This window comes from Coregonus lavaretus, assembly GCF_964263955.1.
Source record: "Coregonus lavaretus genome assembly, chromosome: 10".
In the NCBI taxonomy this organism is placed as follows: Eukaryota; Metazoa; Chordata; class Actinopteri; order Salmoniformes; family Salmonidae; genus Coregonus; species Coregonus lavaretus.
In genome coordinates, this window is record NC_139997.1 from 6,621,666 (window position 1) to 6,636,752 (window position 15,087).

General features: G+C 43.0%; 1 protein-coding gene across 1 annotated transcript in view; it reads right to left on the minus strand.

The window, feature by feature from the left end:
• Positions 1-1,393: 1,393 nt before the first annotated feature.
• Positions 1,394-15,087, minus strand: part of LOC311135709 (semaphorin-4D-like) — a 74,327-nt gene continuing 60,633 nt past the window's right edge. The window contains exons 12-17 of the mRNA XM_084169731.1: positions 9,933-10,089; positions 9,531-9,753; positions 9,184-9,299; positions 7,332-7,504; positions 7,109-7,155; positions 1,394-6,833 (exon numbers count right to left, since the gene is read on the minus strand). Of these exons, the coding sequence (XP_084025857.1) occupies positions 5,818-6,833; positions 7,109-7,155; positions 7,332-7,504; positions 9,184-9,299; positions 9,531-9,753; positions 9,933-10,089 (1,732 nt within the window). The 3' untranslated portion in view covers positions 1,394-5,817. The remainder of the gene's footprint in view (positions 6,834-7,108; positions 7,156-7,331; positions 7,505-9,183; positions 9,300-9,530; positions 9,754-9,932; positions 10,090-15,087) is intronic.

Genomic DNA, 15,087 nt, shown 5'->3' on the forward strand with positions numbered 1-15,087 from the left:
TTCAGAGAATTGGGTCATGTTCATTAGGCAACAAACGGAAAGAAAATGTACTGAAACGGTAAAGAATTAACACCTGGACTTGCAAACCATTTTCCGTTGTGTGCCCTAATGAACACAACCCTTGTAATCGAGGATTACCTGGGGGCGTATTGATTACGCCGAATTCTGTTGCAAAACGTTTCTTAAACGGAAGCAAATGGAACGAAACGGGGAGGGACCTACTTGAATTTGTCCAATAGAAACTCATTTTTTGCAACATTTTGCAACCGTATCTAATGATTACACCCCTGTCCTTGTTAATAAGATTTGCATTGATTTTCTAGAATCTACTGCATCATTTGACATCAGGCCATACGAGGACTCATTCATAGGACTCGTTCAATCATGCAGGCAGGAGCTTATGTAGAGAGGGGAGCAAGATAAACATGTAGCTATCCCAGCCATCCCCGATCACTACCTCTACTGAGGATGTTGAGGTCCACTTTAGACGTGTCATTTCCTGCGCTGGACGCAGCGACACACTGGTAGCTGGAGTCCTTGACCAGGGCCCTCTCTCTCACCCAGCTGCTCACCAGCACTTCTCCATCGGGGTCCCCGTGGACCAGGGGGTGACGGTACTCTGTGACGGGCGTCTCCAGGTGGGCCCCGTTCACCTGCCAGTGAATGTGGAGATCACTGGGACCTGAGGAACATAATGGGACTTCATATGGACCTTGGATGGAGAGTCTCTATTGTGAACATTAGCTTTTTAGTCCAGGGCTAAGCTTCATCTCTGTCCAGGAACCCGGCCCTATGTTTCTCCAGCTAGGCTCCTTAACCGCTTACTATAGAGCGATGCTATAGTACTGCCATACTATTCTGGTTCACAAATGTTTCAGCCCAAACTGGTTTGCAAAGGGTTGCCTTCTATAATCATGACAGGGAGCCGATAGAATTAGATAAATTAAAGTCTGTGGTTTACTGAAGGTTTTATTTCCGTAGACCAGGTGGGTGCTTTTTCACAATAAAACTGCTGTGGAGGCACGTCAATTCTAAGCGCTCACCCCCAAATGAACTCATGGGTCTGCTATCATAGAAATACCGGACAGATCTGATTCGAACAGATCCTCAGCGCAGAAAGGACTCATCATTCCGAACTTAATCCATACAGTTTTCAGACTCTAATACGATAGCATATATTACTGTGGACCACTTCATTCTAAATACTGCCTAGGATCTAGTGTGCAGATTTGAGTCCAAATACATGTACTCCTTTTGTGCGTCAGAATAGTTTAACATTCAATCGTGATTGAGGGAGAACTTAATTTGCGGTGAGGTGAATGACTTGTGCAAATGTTCTCCGATGGCCTTTTCATTTGTTTTCAAAAGATCACATTCAGTCAATTCGTTTTTTCAATGTTTGCAATTTTAATCTTTCAAAAAAAGGTCATCAAGACTAAACTTTAATCAAATCAGAAGCTTATCTTCTTACATTTCCTGTTTGTGTGTGTATAATGTAACCTAGTTAGCTTGATTTGCACATGTTAGCATTATGACAGTTAAACAAACCAGTAGGCTAATGTTCAAAACATTTGAAATCAGGATTTATTAAAACTTCAGTAGCTACCAACAGTAGCCTCAGAATGTCTGTTTGAATATATGAACATCTTCAAAAAAGTATATTCCATATATACACAAATATATACACTGTACAGGCAAAAGTTCTAGTATTAGATCGTATTGAAACTCAATAATTGACACATTGAGCTTAAAAAGTACCAAAAAGAGTCCTTTGTTCTTATAAAGACACCTCTCGCCTCGTTTCCAATTAAATATATCAGTCTCAGGTCAGATTTGCCAATAACAAGAGATACAAAATGGTGCAAGTTTATATTTGAAAAAATATGGAACTAAAACCTTTGAGACAACTTGATCAATCAAATACACATTGAGCTGATCTACTGTACCTTATCAACACAAAAACATCTACCTTTTCATCACATTATTGTTCAGATTTGTACCGTCATCCTATCGGATTTAACGGGGTCAGAAGAACACATGGCTCACTTGTTTTGAGGATCTGAACACATCCCAGGTTAGGGTAGAAAGGTAGGTAGGTATGTAGGGGGTTGGTTGATGTGTGTCTGAGGAGAGAAGGCCACATGCAAGGTGCGGAGCGAGAGCGAGAGAGAGAGAGCGATCACAACAGGCACCACTCACCCACGGCCAGACAGAAGAGCAGGAAGGCCTCCTGAGCCTGAACCCCCCAAGCCTGGTCCGGGAGGGACGGGGGCAGCAGGCACACCCCTAACCCCTCAGAGGAGGTGGAGGAAGGAGGGAGACAGGGACTACTTCCCGAGGTGGACAGGGATGAGGAAGTGTCGACAGGAGAGAGAGGAGGAACAGCAGAGGAGGAGGCTGTGAGGGAGAGAGGGAGGAGGTGGGGAGAGCCGAAGAAGAGAAAGGAGAGTTCTCTAAGGACAACAGCCAGGCAGTAAGAGAAATGTGTGAAACAGACAGACACAGGAGGGGAGGCTATAGGTCTAACTATTAAAAAGAGGCTTTGTGAACCAATAAATCCAGTGAAATGAAGAAAATAACATTACTACGCAAAAATTAAATTAAAACATACTAATACAGGTCTGACAGTTTTTATCACTAAATAACCATAATCTTTAAAAAGAGTAAAAATTAAAGCTTCATTAAATAAAAAACATCTGATTACTTTCAGTGCCCATGTTCTAAGGACAAAGAAAACAGAAATGCTTTATTAATATTTCACCTTTTCTTTTTTCCAAAGCATCTAGCATTAGAGAAGCTTAATTTGGACTCAAACTGTACATACTGACCAGTGGGGAAAACTAACCAATACAGGTTAATATGGAGGAAGATCATGTCTAGTAAATATGACCCCAGAGTTCACGTGTCTTCGTACCATTGGAATTGTGGATTCACAGGAGATTAAGAGAAACAGAGTTGGAATAGAGCAGTGTAGCTCTGGAGAGGTCTGCTTCAGACAGCAGTGGTTTGAGTGTCCAGCATTCTCCGTCGTTGTCATCTAGTGAGTCACGATCACTCACTTCAGCATTTTGCCTTATTTCGTCGCAGCATGAAACAGGATTACCAAAACCACGTCCTCCTTTCATAAAACAGGTGATGATTACAAAAACCACATCCTCTTTTCATAAAACAGGTGATGATTACCAAAACCACATCCTCCTTTCATAAAACAGCTGATGATTACCAAAACCACGTCCTCCTTTCATAAAACAGCTGATGATTACCAAAACCACGTCCTCTTTTCATAAAACAGCTGATGATTACCAAAACCACGTCCTCCTTTCATAAAACAGGTGATGATTACCAAAACCATGTCATCCTTTCATAAAACAGCTGATGATTACCAAAACCACGTCCTCTTTTCATAAAACAGCTGATGATTACCAAAACCACGTCCTCCTTTCATAAAACAGCTGATGATGCCTCATATGCTTAATCTGACCCAGGCCCCTCTGTTTTTAATATTGTCCTTGTCAAACATGTAAGGGATAAAACTAGATTTAAGTGATAATGCCCGAGAAGCCGGTGTTTGGAGGATATATTGGCACGAGTGTTGTTAGGCCCGAGACAAAATTGAAAACCGTGCAAATATGTCCTCCAAACACCGGCTTTGACGGCATTATCACTTTTATACAACGGGTTACCAACATATTCAAATAATGATTTACATATTTTCATTAAAAACGTTATTTGGATTAATTTATTCATACTATTTCATCCTTCCACAAGATATAGTCCCGACACAAATCTAGGGTTGCTACCCAAGCCGGCTGGTCATTTGTTCTATTGGTTCGGTTGCCAGAGACGCGACCCAGTCCTTCAGTCTTTTTGTTCTGTATCTTTGGACACGACCCAGTCGTTCGTTCTAAATGTTCTATTGGCATACTGGCTGGCAAAGTTATTCTCACTAAGTTATTGCTAGCTAGCTAATTTACAGTCACGTCAAACGGTGCAGCCAGAATAACAACAAAGTAGCTACATTTGCATTTGTTTAAGCTGTTTTCTAGTGACATTTATTTGGATACATCCATAACAATGAGCTAATGAGGCGCGATTTCACCTGGCATAGAATATGTGCTCTCTTGTCAGGACACTGTTGTTCAGAGGAGCTAGCCAATAACACAGCGAACACAATCACTTCAAACTGAAGCTGGAAAGACCGCAAACTAGCTGCACTTCGTTTCATTTGACCTGTTTTCTATTGACATTTCTTTGTATACATCCATAAAAATGATGCTGATTCACAATTTGGACTGGCTGAGAAAAGCTGCCTGTCTGTCTGTCTCATCCCGACACGTTCATTACTATGGGACAGCTGGAGATCGAATTTCAATACTGAAACAATGTTGCAAATGTCAGAGAGACAGACTATTGAAAACCAATTGCTAGTCTTAAAGAAATGGGAGATAATGTCTAGATGCTTTTTATAGTGGAGATCAAGTTTATGAATTGTCTGGCTGGGCTGATGAGACAGTGGCTTGCGCAGTCAGATGGAACAGAGTAAATAGGCATTTCAACGTCATAGATTTAGCCAGTGGTAACTTGTGGAATAGACACCGGTTGGAATGCGGTTTTAACCAATCAGCGTCCAGGATTACACCCACCCGTTGTATAAATATCTATAGATCTCATACCACAGTCGTACCACACCTCTTCCTTCAGTCAGTCACTGGCCACCAGTGGTTTTATCTGTTTATCACATACCTTTTTCTAACCACCACCCTCCCATTGTAGTGAACAAGGCTTAGAGCGAACTAACGAACCGTCCCTGAGAATTTACAGATCGTACTAGAGGTTCTATGGGAGATCGTACTAGAGGTTCTAGAGGAGATCGTACTAGAGGTTCTAGAGGAGATCGTACTAGAGGTTCTAGAGGAGATCGTACTAGAGGTTCTAGAGGAGATCGTACTAAAGGTTCTAGAGGAGATCGTACTAGAGGTTCAATGGGAGATCGTACTAGAGGTTCTAGAGGAGATCGTACTAGAGGTTCAATGGGAGATCGTACTAGAGGTTCTATGGGAGATCGTACTAGAGGTTCTATGGGAGATCGTACTAGAGGTTCTATAGGAGAACGTACTAGAGGTTCTATAGGAGAACGTACTAGAGGTTCTATAGGAGAACGTACTAGAGGTTCTATGGGAGATCGTACTAGAGGTTCTATAGGAGAACGTACTAGAGGTTCTATAGGAGAACGTACTAGAGGTTCTATAGGAGAACGTACTAGAGGTTGGGATGGAAAGCAGCTGACCTACTATATCAAATAGCCTTATTCACTGAACATTCAGAAAAAAATTAACAAGCGTTAGAAGAGTTTTCCCCGCATTGTATAAAAAAAATAACTAAAAGGCTCCAATTTGGAAAACATCAAGTTAACTTACCAATTTGGTAAACAATGTTTCCAATTTGGAATAAAAATCAGCGTTTCTTGCTGGAAAATGCCGAGAGAGAGGGTTACAGGTTTGCACAGAGATTAGGCTATGATTTTAATATTTAGTTAGTAGGTCCTAGATTGTATTGATCTTGGGGTATGTAGAGTGAGTAAGAGAATCTCTGAAGGCAAGCGGGATGTGTGACTTGACCTCCTAATAACTGAAGTAATCTGCCTCTGTCTGTCCTTCTGAAAGAGAGGTGGCCACTGAGCTTACGTTTACCCATGTATAACACACAGGTTTGTATATATAGGCCCACTATGTAGAGAGAGACAACGAGGGAGAGTACCCCTATAAATAACAAGCCTTAATATTCACTAGTAAAGAGAGAAGCTGGGATGTGTATCTTTCAGTACGGTGACGCGTCTAGATCCGCGTCTGCATATTCAATGGGCTGTGAGTCACAGTCCACGTCAAAGGGCTTCTCTTTAGAAGGACTGTCTTCCCCCCCGTAGCTGCGACAGGGGATCCTGCCGTTGCTACACTCTGGCTCGGTCTCGTAGCCGGTGTCTCTCAGGGCTCGGAGCTGTGCCCCGTTCTGATTCAGGTGGATCTGATCCTTTACGTCCAGCTTCTCTACCGTGACAGGCTCCATGAGGCCGGCCTCGCAGGCTAAATACTCAGGCTGGGGCTTCTTCTGGCTTCCCAACAGAGCCGCACGCAGACGAAGACACGGCCCTGGTAGGTACTGCATGTAACAGTTGTAGACCAAGGCAGCCAAGAAGAGGAGGAAGAAGAGGAGGAAGAGGAAGAGGAAAGTGCTGCTGCTGTCGTGTTGGAGGTACTCTGTCGCAGGGTCCCGGGTCTCATCGGCGTCGCTGGAGCTGGGGGGAAGGAGCTTGGGCTGAAGCCTGGCGGTGCTGCTGCTGGGGGGCGTGGTTAGTGATGGCGAGGCGCTGTGAGTGGGTGGTGGTGAGGTGAGGGCGGTGGAGCTGGGAGGGGCTGAAGTTAGTGGGAGGGGTCTCACGGTGTTACCGTTATTACCTTCAGCGGCAGCGGTGGACTGGTGGTGGGGGTGAGCGGAGCTGAGGGTGACTGTCTGAGGGGGGTGGCCTCGCGGTGAAGGCCTCCTGGGGACATCCAGGCCTAGGACATACCCACCCAGGAGGCGGCTGAAGTTCTTCCCTGCAACAGGGGCCCACTCCAGTGACCAGCACTCGTACAGGCCCTGGTCCTCTGGGGCCACGCTGTAAATGAGCAGACCTGTCTCACCCATCAGGTGGAACTTGGAGGCCTCGGTCATGGTGCTGCCGTTCACCTTCCAGACCACCACGGCCAGGTTGGACTGAACCAGGCATGGCAGCTCAGCTGAGCTCCCTGGTTTAACTGTCACACGTTGGTAGTCTTCCACAGAGAGACCTGGCGCTGTGAGGAGGAGGAGAGGAGGAGTTTACTCTCTGAAGAGAGGGGTGGGTGTTACTATATCTTTCCTGAACTTTCTTGCTGTTTTTTAATGCTGTGTTTAATGACAAAAGCTCTGGTGAGTAAGATGTTTATATGGCAATTAAACTTTAACTAAAGCGATATAAAGACATTCCTAAATGAGTGTATTTGTTCACTGTTAGCACTGCATCCTGGGTCTGCCAATAGCTAGTCAGTATGCAGAGACTTTGGTCACGTTAAGACGCAGAGCTACATACCTGAGGGACACTTGTCTGCATCACCGTTAAGGCTCTGGATCAAGTTCCTGAAAAACAAACAGAACAGACATTAAGTAAACATACATCACAAAGTAGACAAGGTTTGACACTTCCAGGCTTGTAGTCGGAGAAACAGGATGGACTGGGTTACTCTGAGGCAGTAAAAACATGTAGGTTTTGCATTGTGCTGATAATCCTAATGCCATAATGAAAGGAGTGTTACCGGTGTGTGAGGCCCTGGGTGTGGAAGATGTTGACACAGGTGGAGGAGTCTGGGTCCCAGGCACAGTAAGGGTCCCGGGTCAAGATACAGTCTGAACAGGATGGGTACTTGTCACAGAACGCAGTAGGAGACTGCACCACGCCCGAGTCAGAGCCAGCATACAGGGACCTCGTCTGTGAACACAACCAGGCACATAGGTCTGTGATGGTAACTGAATACCGTGTAACTGACGGTTATGGATGAAAACCGCCATGAAAATAAAATAACCCTCAAAGACATTTAAATAGGCCTACATTCATTTTGGGGTATATTTTTTTATAATTCACTTTATTTTCATGTAGATAAACTTTACCTAATAGCGGGAGTATTTATAGCCTATACTACAGCCATTCAGTAAGCAAGAGGATTGATCGATGCTTCTCTCCTCGAATAGGCCTAGGCCTATTAGTTTTAAACTATATACACTGAACAAAAATATAAAACGCAACATGTTTCATGAGCTGAAATAAAAGATCCCAGAAATGTTCCATAGGCACAAAAATCTTATTTCTCTCAAATTGTGCACAAATGTGTTTACATCCCTGTTAGTGAGCATTTATCCTTTGCCAAGATAATCCATCCACCTGACAGGTGTGGCATATCAAGAAGCTGATTAAACAGCATGATCATTACACAGGTGCACCTTGTGCTGGGGACAATAAAAGGCCACCAGAAATGTGCAATTTTGTCACACAACACAATGACAACAGGTGCCAGTTTTGCGTTTCCTCGGGGTGCAACTGAATTAAACATAGCCAAGGTCCTTTCACGATTCATCCTATAGAATGCATAGCCTATAACCTAATATTGTCAGTAGCATATTATTTTTCCAGTAATATATGATTTCTCTCATTACTGCGTCCTCTTTAGAAACTTTGAACAACATATTGTCACAGAGAATGACCGCAGCAGCTTTGGTGACGTTATGTGAATTGTTAGAAAAAGTGGGGGCAAAAACATAAATCGGACTGATGTATTATTGATTTATTGATTTATGTTTAGTGCGTCAAAACCTGAATCTGTGTTCTTTCGGAATTCCAATCTTACATTTCTTAGTTTGTATACCAGACTAATATTTAGAGGTAATAACTTGAATAATAAGAATGAAATGCTACTGATAAAAGCGAAGTTTAATGATAATATGGTAATAGTGAAGATGCAGAGAAAAGCCACGTCTGATACGCACCAATTACCGTAACCTCAAATTCCAAGACCGTCACAGACCGTCACAGCACACACACTAAAAGTCAACACATTCTATGAAGCACAACTTTCCCAGTGTCTGTAAAAATGCTTAAAAGCTGTGTAAGTCTGGCACACACCCATAGCAGAGCGGAAGCATAGAGAGAAAACAATGCTCATTATTCATTCACTGAGATTAAGGAGCAGTTGTGGTTTTAACTTCGGTGCAGACTTCCCGTCTCTGGTCGGAAACTTCCCCTTTTCTACTCTCGAGTTGAAAAGCTTCACACGAAAGCCAAAGTTAGTGGGTAGGTAGAGTTCTCAAACTGAGAAATAAAGAGCTTGTCTTGTGTATTCAATAGCTTAGTTTTATTGGGAATGGCTTACCAAGAAAAACTTAGAAAAGGACTAATTTGAGATTTTAAAAAAAGGAGTTGGAGCAGTTAACAAAAAAAGGCAGATAGATTTATTTTTGCTCACTTTAATCCATTGTACAGGATGCGAACAGGTGACTGACGTTTCGACGTCTTCCTCAGCTGTATTGTTTTAGTGTTATTGTCATCACAGTAGATGAGAACTCGATTTCCGTGAGAGATATGAGAGTCTCCTTCCATATTTCACTGTGACTTACCCCTTGTGATGACAGAAGCAAGGTCTTGATAGGCTCAGAGTTGTGGAGAAGCTGAATCTCTTCTACTGTATGGACCTCTCCTTCATACACCACTGATTTGTGCAGGATTCCTTTATCTAAAGGGTTAGAGGGGGGAAACATGTTAACGCCATATCAACGACTGAAAGATGGCCCTTAATCAGGAGCTGAGAATTGATCGTAATAATAGTCCCACCAAAGAAGCACTTTTCACAACAACGAGGAAAATAGTAATTAACTGAACTGAAATGGAATTAACACCAACTCCACACAACACTATCCTCTGAACCTCGGCCAGCCCCCCCCCCCCGAGACCCGTTCGCGCCTACCGGTCCCGGTGAATATGACGTCATATACGTTGTTGTCCAGCGCCTGCACCCTCTCCACAGCGATCTGGGTGTAGTTGACGTCCTTGGTGATGAGTTTGGGCCCGTTGCCGATGGGAAGGACGGGGTCTTCCAGTAGGGGATGGTCTTTTACAAATTGTAGTGTCTTATCAGGCAGATGGAGAGAGCTGTTGATGTTCTGGAGACGGTTGTGGTTGTTGATACACTACAGATGGATAAGAGTGAGAGGGGGGTGATGCTATGAATGGTCTAACCCAATCCAAATACTACACAATTCAATCCCCCCCCAAAAAATTAGGGTCAATGGAAAACAGTGGGGAAACATGTTTAAAATGTAAATTTCGTAGTTATGTTTAGGAGGTGATTTCAGCAAGCAACACTTACAGCTCCTGGGCGAGGGGTGGGGGTGTTTCCGTTGTATCTCACCCACTTGGTGTGAGACTGTTCCACTGTGGCTTTCTGCATGTACTTCCCATTGGAGAACACCTTTTCAACTGACGACATGTCGTAGGCACACACTGCAGACAGGCCTACATTTCCCCTGGAGAAGAAAGACGAAGCCAACGAGGTCACAAAGACCCTTCCACAGGTGGGTGTCACCGCTTCCATGATGAGATGTGGTTGCTCCTATACCTGTGCAGTTACTGTCATTTCACTAGTAACACCATTGTAAAATTACAGTGCCTTCTGAAAGTATTCAGAAAGTGTTATTCTCCTGTCTTAACTGGTGTCCTGTGTGAATTTAAGTATGCTCCCTCAAATTCTCTGTCTCTCTCCCTCTTGGAAGACCTGAGCCCTAGGACCATGCCTCAGGACTACCTGGCCTGATGACTCCTGGCTGTCCCCAGTCCACCTGGTCGTGCTGCTGCTCCAGTTTCAACTCTTCTGCCTGCAGCTATGGAACCCTGACCTGTTCACAAGACGTGCTACCTTGACCCAGACCTGCTGTTTTCAACTCTCTCGCTCTCTACCGCACCTGCTATTTCAACCTCTAAATGCCCGGCTATGAAAAGCCAAGTGACATTTACTCCTGATGTACTGACCTGTTGCAACCTCTACAACCACTGTGATTATTATTTGACCCTGCTGGTCACCTATGAATGTTTGAACATCTTGGAGAAAATTCTGGCCTTCAATGGCCATGTACTGTTATAATCTCCACCACGCACAGCCAGAAGGGGACTGGCCACCCCTCAGAGCCTGGTTCCTCTCTGGGTTTCTTCCTAGGTTTCTGCCTTTCTAGGGAGTTTTTCCTAGCCACCGTGCTTCTACATCTGCATTGCTTGCTGTTTGGGGTTTTAGGCTGGGTTTCTGTATAGCAATTTGTGACATCTGCGGATTTGATTGATTGATTGATTCACACCCCTAGACCTTTTCCACATTTTGTGTTACAGCCTGAATGTAAAAATTGATTAAATGTTGATTGTTTGCCACTGGCCTACACACAATACCCCATAATGTTGGTGGAATGTATATATATATTTTTGTTTTTACAAATGAATAAAAAAAAATGTCTTTAGTCAATAAGTATTCAACCCCTTTGTTATGACGAGCCTAAATAAGATCAGGAGTGAACATTTGCTTAACAACTCACATAAGTTACATGGTCTCACTATGTGTGCAATAGTGTTTAACATGATTTGAATGACTACCTCATCTCTGTACCCCACATATACAATTATCTGTAAGGCCCCTTAGTCAAGCAGTGAATTTTAAACACAGATTCAACCACAAAGACCAGGGAAGTTTTCCAATGCCTCGCAAAGAAGGACACCTATTGGTAGATGGGTCAAAATAAAAAAAGCAGACATTGAATATCCCTTTCAGCATGGTGAAGTTGTTAATTACACTTTGGATGGTGTATCAATACACCCAGTCACTACAAAGATACAGGCGTCCTTCCTAGGGGTGACCCCATTTAGTCGACTGGTCGAGTGTTTGGTCGATCAAGATTTCTTTAGTCGAGCAGTAGCAAAAAAAATAATGCATGGTGTACAAGACACCTGTCTGATTGGCTCCTGTCTGAGTGGACTGATCCATTGTGGAGGCCGTGGGGATGGCACAGTCCATCACTCTAAGACATGTGCTGCTGAAATTGTATTTGGTTAAGGACAATGGTGCAACACTAATACATTTTTTATTATTTTATAACAAATGCGCTTTCTCCTGCGTTTGATAGCGGTCGCTGTCCGCGGTTCTGAAACATCAGCGCGCTGTTGAATTGGCGCCTATTCCTAGACCGTGTTGCTATGTGCATAATAGCAAAGTTAACCAGCATATTGGTGTTGAGAACAATGCGGTGGAGTTAGGAGACGAGAAAACAGCCCTTGGCCTTAATTGTCTAAGAAAAGTGAGAAGATCGGAAACCCCAACTTAATTAGGTCTATAATCAATAGCCTAACCGTTAAATGTGCCTGGATTTATACATTTTACATTTACATTTTAGTCATTTAGCAGACGCTCTTATCCAGAGCGACTTACAGTTAGTGAATACATATATATTTTTTTTTATACTGGCCCCCCGTGGGAATCGAACCCACAACCCTGGCGTTGCAAACACCATGCTCTATCAACTGAGCTACATCCCTGCCGGCCATTCCCTCCCTACCCTGGACGACGCTGGGCCAATTGTGCGCCGCCCATGAGTCATCCATATCATCCATATACACTACCAGTCAAAAAATGTGGACAGACCTACTCATTCCAGTGTTTTTCTTTATTTTTACTATTTTCTACATTGTAGAATAATAGTGAAGACATCAAAACTATGAAATAACACATATGGAATCATGTAGTAACCAAAAAAAGTGTTAAACAAATCAAAATATATTTTTAGATTTGAGACTCTTCAAAGCAGCCACCCTTTGCCTTGATGACAGCTTTGCACACACTTGGCATTCTCTCAACCAGCTTCATGAGGTAGTCACCTGGAATGTATTTCAATTAACAGGTGTGCCTTGTTAAAAGTTAATTTGTGGAATTTCTTTCCATCATGCGTTTGAGCCAATCAGTTGTGTTGTGACAAGGTAGGAGTGGTATACAGAAGATGGCCCTATTTGGTAAAAGACCAAGTCCATATTTTGGCAAGAACAGCTCAAATAAGCAAAGAGAAATGACAGTCCATCATTACTTTAAGACATGAAGGTCAGTCAATGCGGAAAATGTCAAGAACTTTGAACGTTTCTTCAAGTGCAGTCGCAAAAACCATCAAGCGCTATGATGAAACTGGTTCTCATGAGGACCGCCACAGGAAAGGAAGACCCAGAGTTACCTCTGCTGCAGAGGATAAGTTCATTAGAGTTAACTGCACCTCAGAAACTGCAGCCCAAATAAATGCTTCACAGAGTTCAAGTTATAGACACAGCTCAACATCAACTGTTCAGAGGAGACTGCGTGAATCAGGCCTTCATGGTCGATTTGCTGCAAAGAAACCACTACTAAAGGACACCAATAATAAGAAGAGACTTGCTTGGGCCAAGAAACATGAGCAATGGACATTAGACCGGTGGACATCTGTCCTTTGGTCTGTTGAGTCCAAATTTGAGAATTTTGGTTCCAACGGCTATGTCATTGTGAGACGCAGAGTAGGTGAACGGATGATCTCTGCATGTGTGGTGGGGTATGCATGTGTGGTGGGGTATGCATGGGTGGTGGGGTATGCATGGGTGGTGGGGTATGCATGGGTGGTGGGGTACGCATGTGTGGTGGGGTATGCATGTATGGTGGGGTATGCATGGGTGTCCTAGCTGTATGCCAGTAGTTCAAACAGACAGCTCGGTTTATTCAACATGCCAATGCAAAATTACAATGCTTGTCTTTCATAATTTGGTGAGATATACTTGGATGTGTAGTGTCAGCGTTTGTTGCTGGCATGTCATGCCTAAGTTCGCTAACCTTGCCAATGAAAAAATCATTAAAGTAGTTGGCAATATCAGTGGGTTTTGTGATGAATGAGCCATCTGATTCAATGAATGATGGAGCGGAGTTTGCCTTTTTGCCCAAAATTTCATTTAAGGTGCTCCAAAGCTTTTTACTATTATTCTTTATGTCATTTATCTTTGTTTCTTCTTCTTTTTATTCAGTTTAGTCACATGATTTCTCAATTTGCAGTACGTTTGCCAATCGGTTGTACAGCCAGACCTATTTGCCATCCATTTTGCCTCATCCCTCTCAACCATACAATTTTTCAATTCCTCATCAATCCACGGGATTTAACAGTTTTTACAGTCATTTTCTTAAATGGGTGCATGCTTATTAGTAATTGGGATAAGCAATTTCATAAATGTGTGAAGTGCAGCGTCTGGTTGCTCGTCATTACACACCACAGACCAACAAATATTCTTCACATCAACAACATAGGAATCACTACAGAACTTATTGTATGACCTCTTATACACAATATTAGGCCCAGCCTTTGGAACTTCAGTTTTCCTAGATATGGCTATTATATTGTGATCACTACATCCGATGGATTTGGATACTGCTTTCAAACAAATTTCTGCAGCATTAGTAAAGATATGATCAATACATGTTGATGATTTAATTCCTGTACTGTTTGTAACTACCCTGGTAGGTTGATTGATAACCTGAACCAGGTTGCAGGCACTGGTTACAGTTTTAAGCTTTCTCTTGAGTGGGCATCCTGATGACAGACAGTCAATATTTAAAATCACCCAGAAAGTATACCTCTCTATTGATATCACATATATTATCAAGCATTTCACACGTTATCCATATACTGACTGTTCGCACTTGGTGGTGTATAGCAGCTTCCCACCAGAATGGGCTTTAGGTGAGGCAGGTGAACCTGTAGCCGTATTACTTCAACAGTATTTAACATGAGATCCCCCCTAAGCTTTTCAGGAATGTGGTTCTGAATATAGACCACAACACAGCCCCCATTGGCATTTCTGTATTTTCTGTAAATGTTATAACCTTGTATTGCTACCACTGTATCATCAAAGGTATTATCTAAGTGAGTTTCAGAGATTGTCAGAATATGAATGTCATCTGTTACTAGCAAATTATTGATTTCATGAACCTTGTTTCTTAAGCTACATATGTTAACTTGGGCTATTTTTAACACTTTTCTGGGATGCTTTTTTCCTGCTTTACTGGGAAGCTTAGCAGAGGTAGACATACTCAAGTTATTTTTATTAGTGCAGGGTGAGCTGCACACAGTGGACTTCCTCATAGGGCACACCACCTCAGTGCTAACAGTATTACTCTGGTTCATAGGCATATGATTACTGCATACAATAGCTGTAGGATCAGCAGAGGCATTCCGGGCAGTAGGAGGGACATAAATTAGGTTATTTACATTGTGTCTTCCAACGCCCCTAGGATAATGTAGTGGTCCTCTGTAGCTCAGCTGGTAGAGCACGGCGCTTGTAACGCCAAGGTAGTGGGTTCGATCCCCGGGACCACCCATAAAAATGTATGCACGCATGACTGTAAGTCGCTTTGGATAAAAGCGTCTGCTAAATGGCATATTATTATTATGTACATTTGCTGAATCATTATGACAACTCAGCGACAC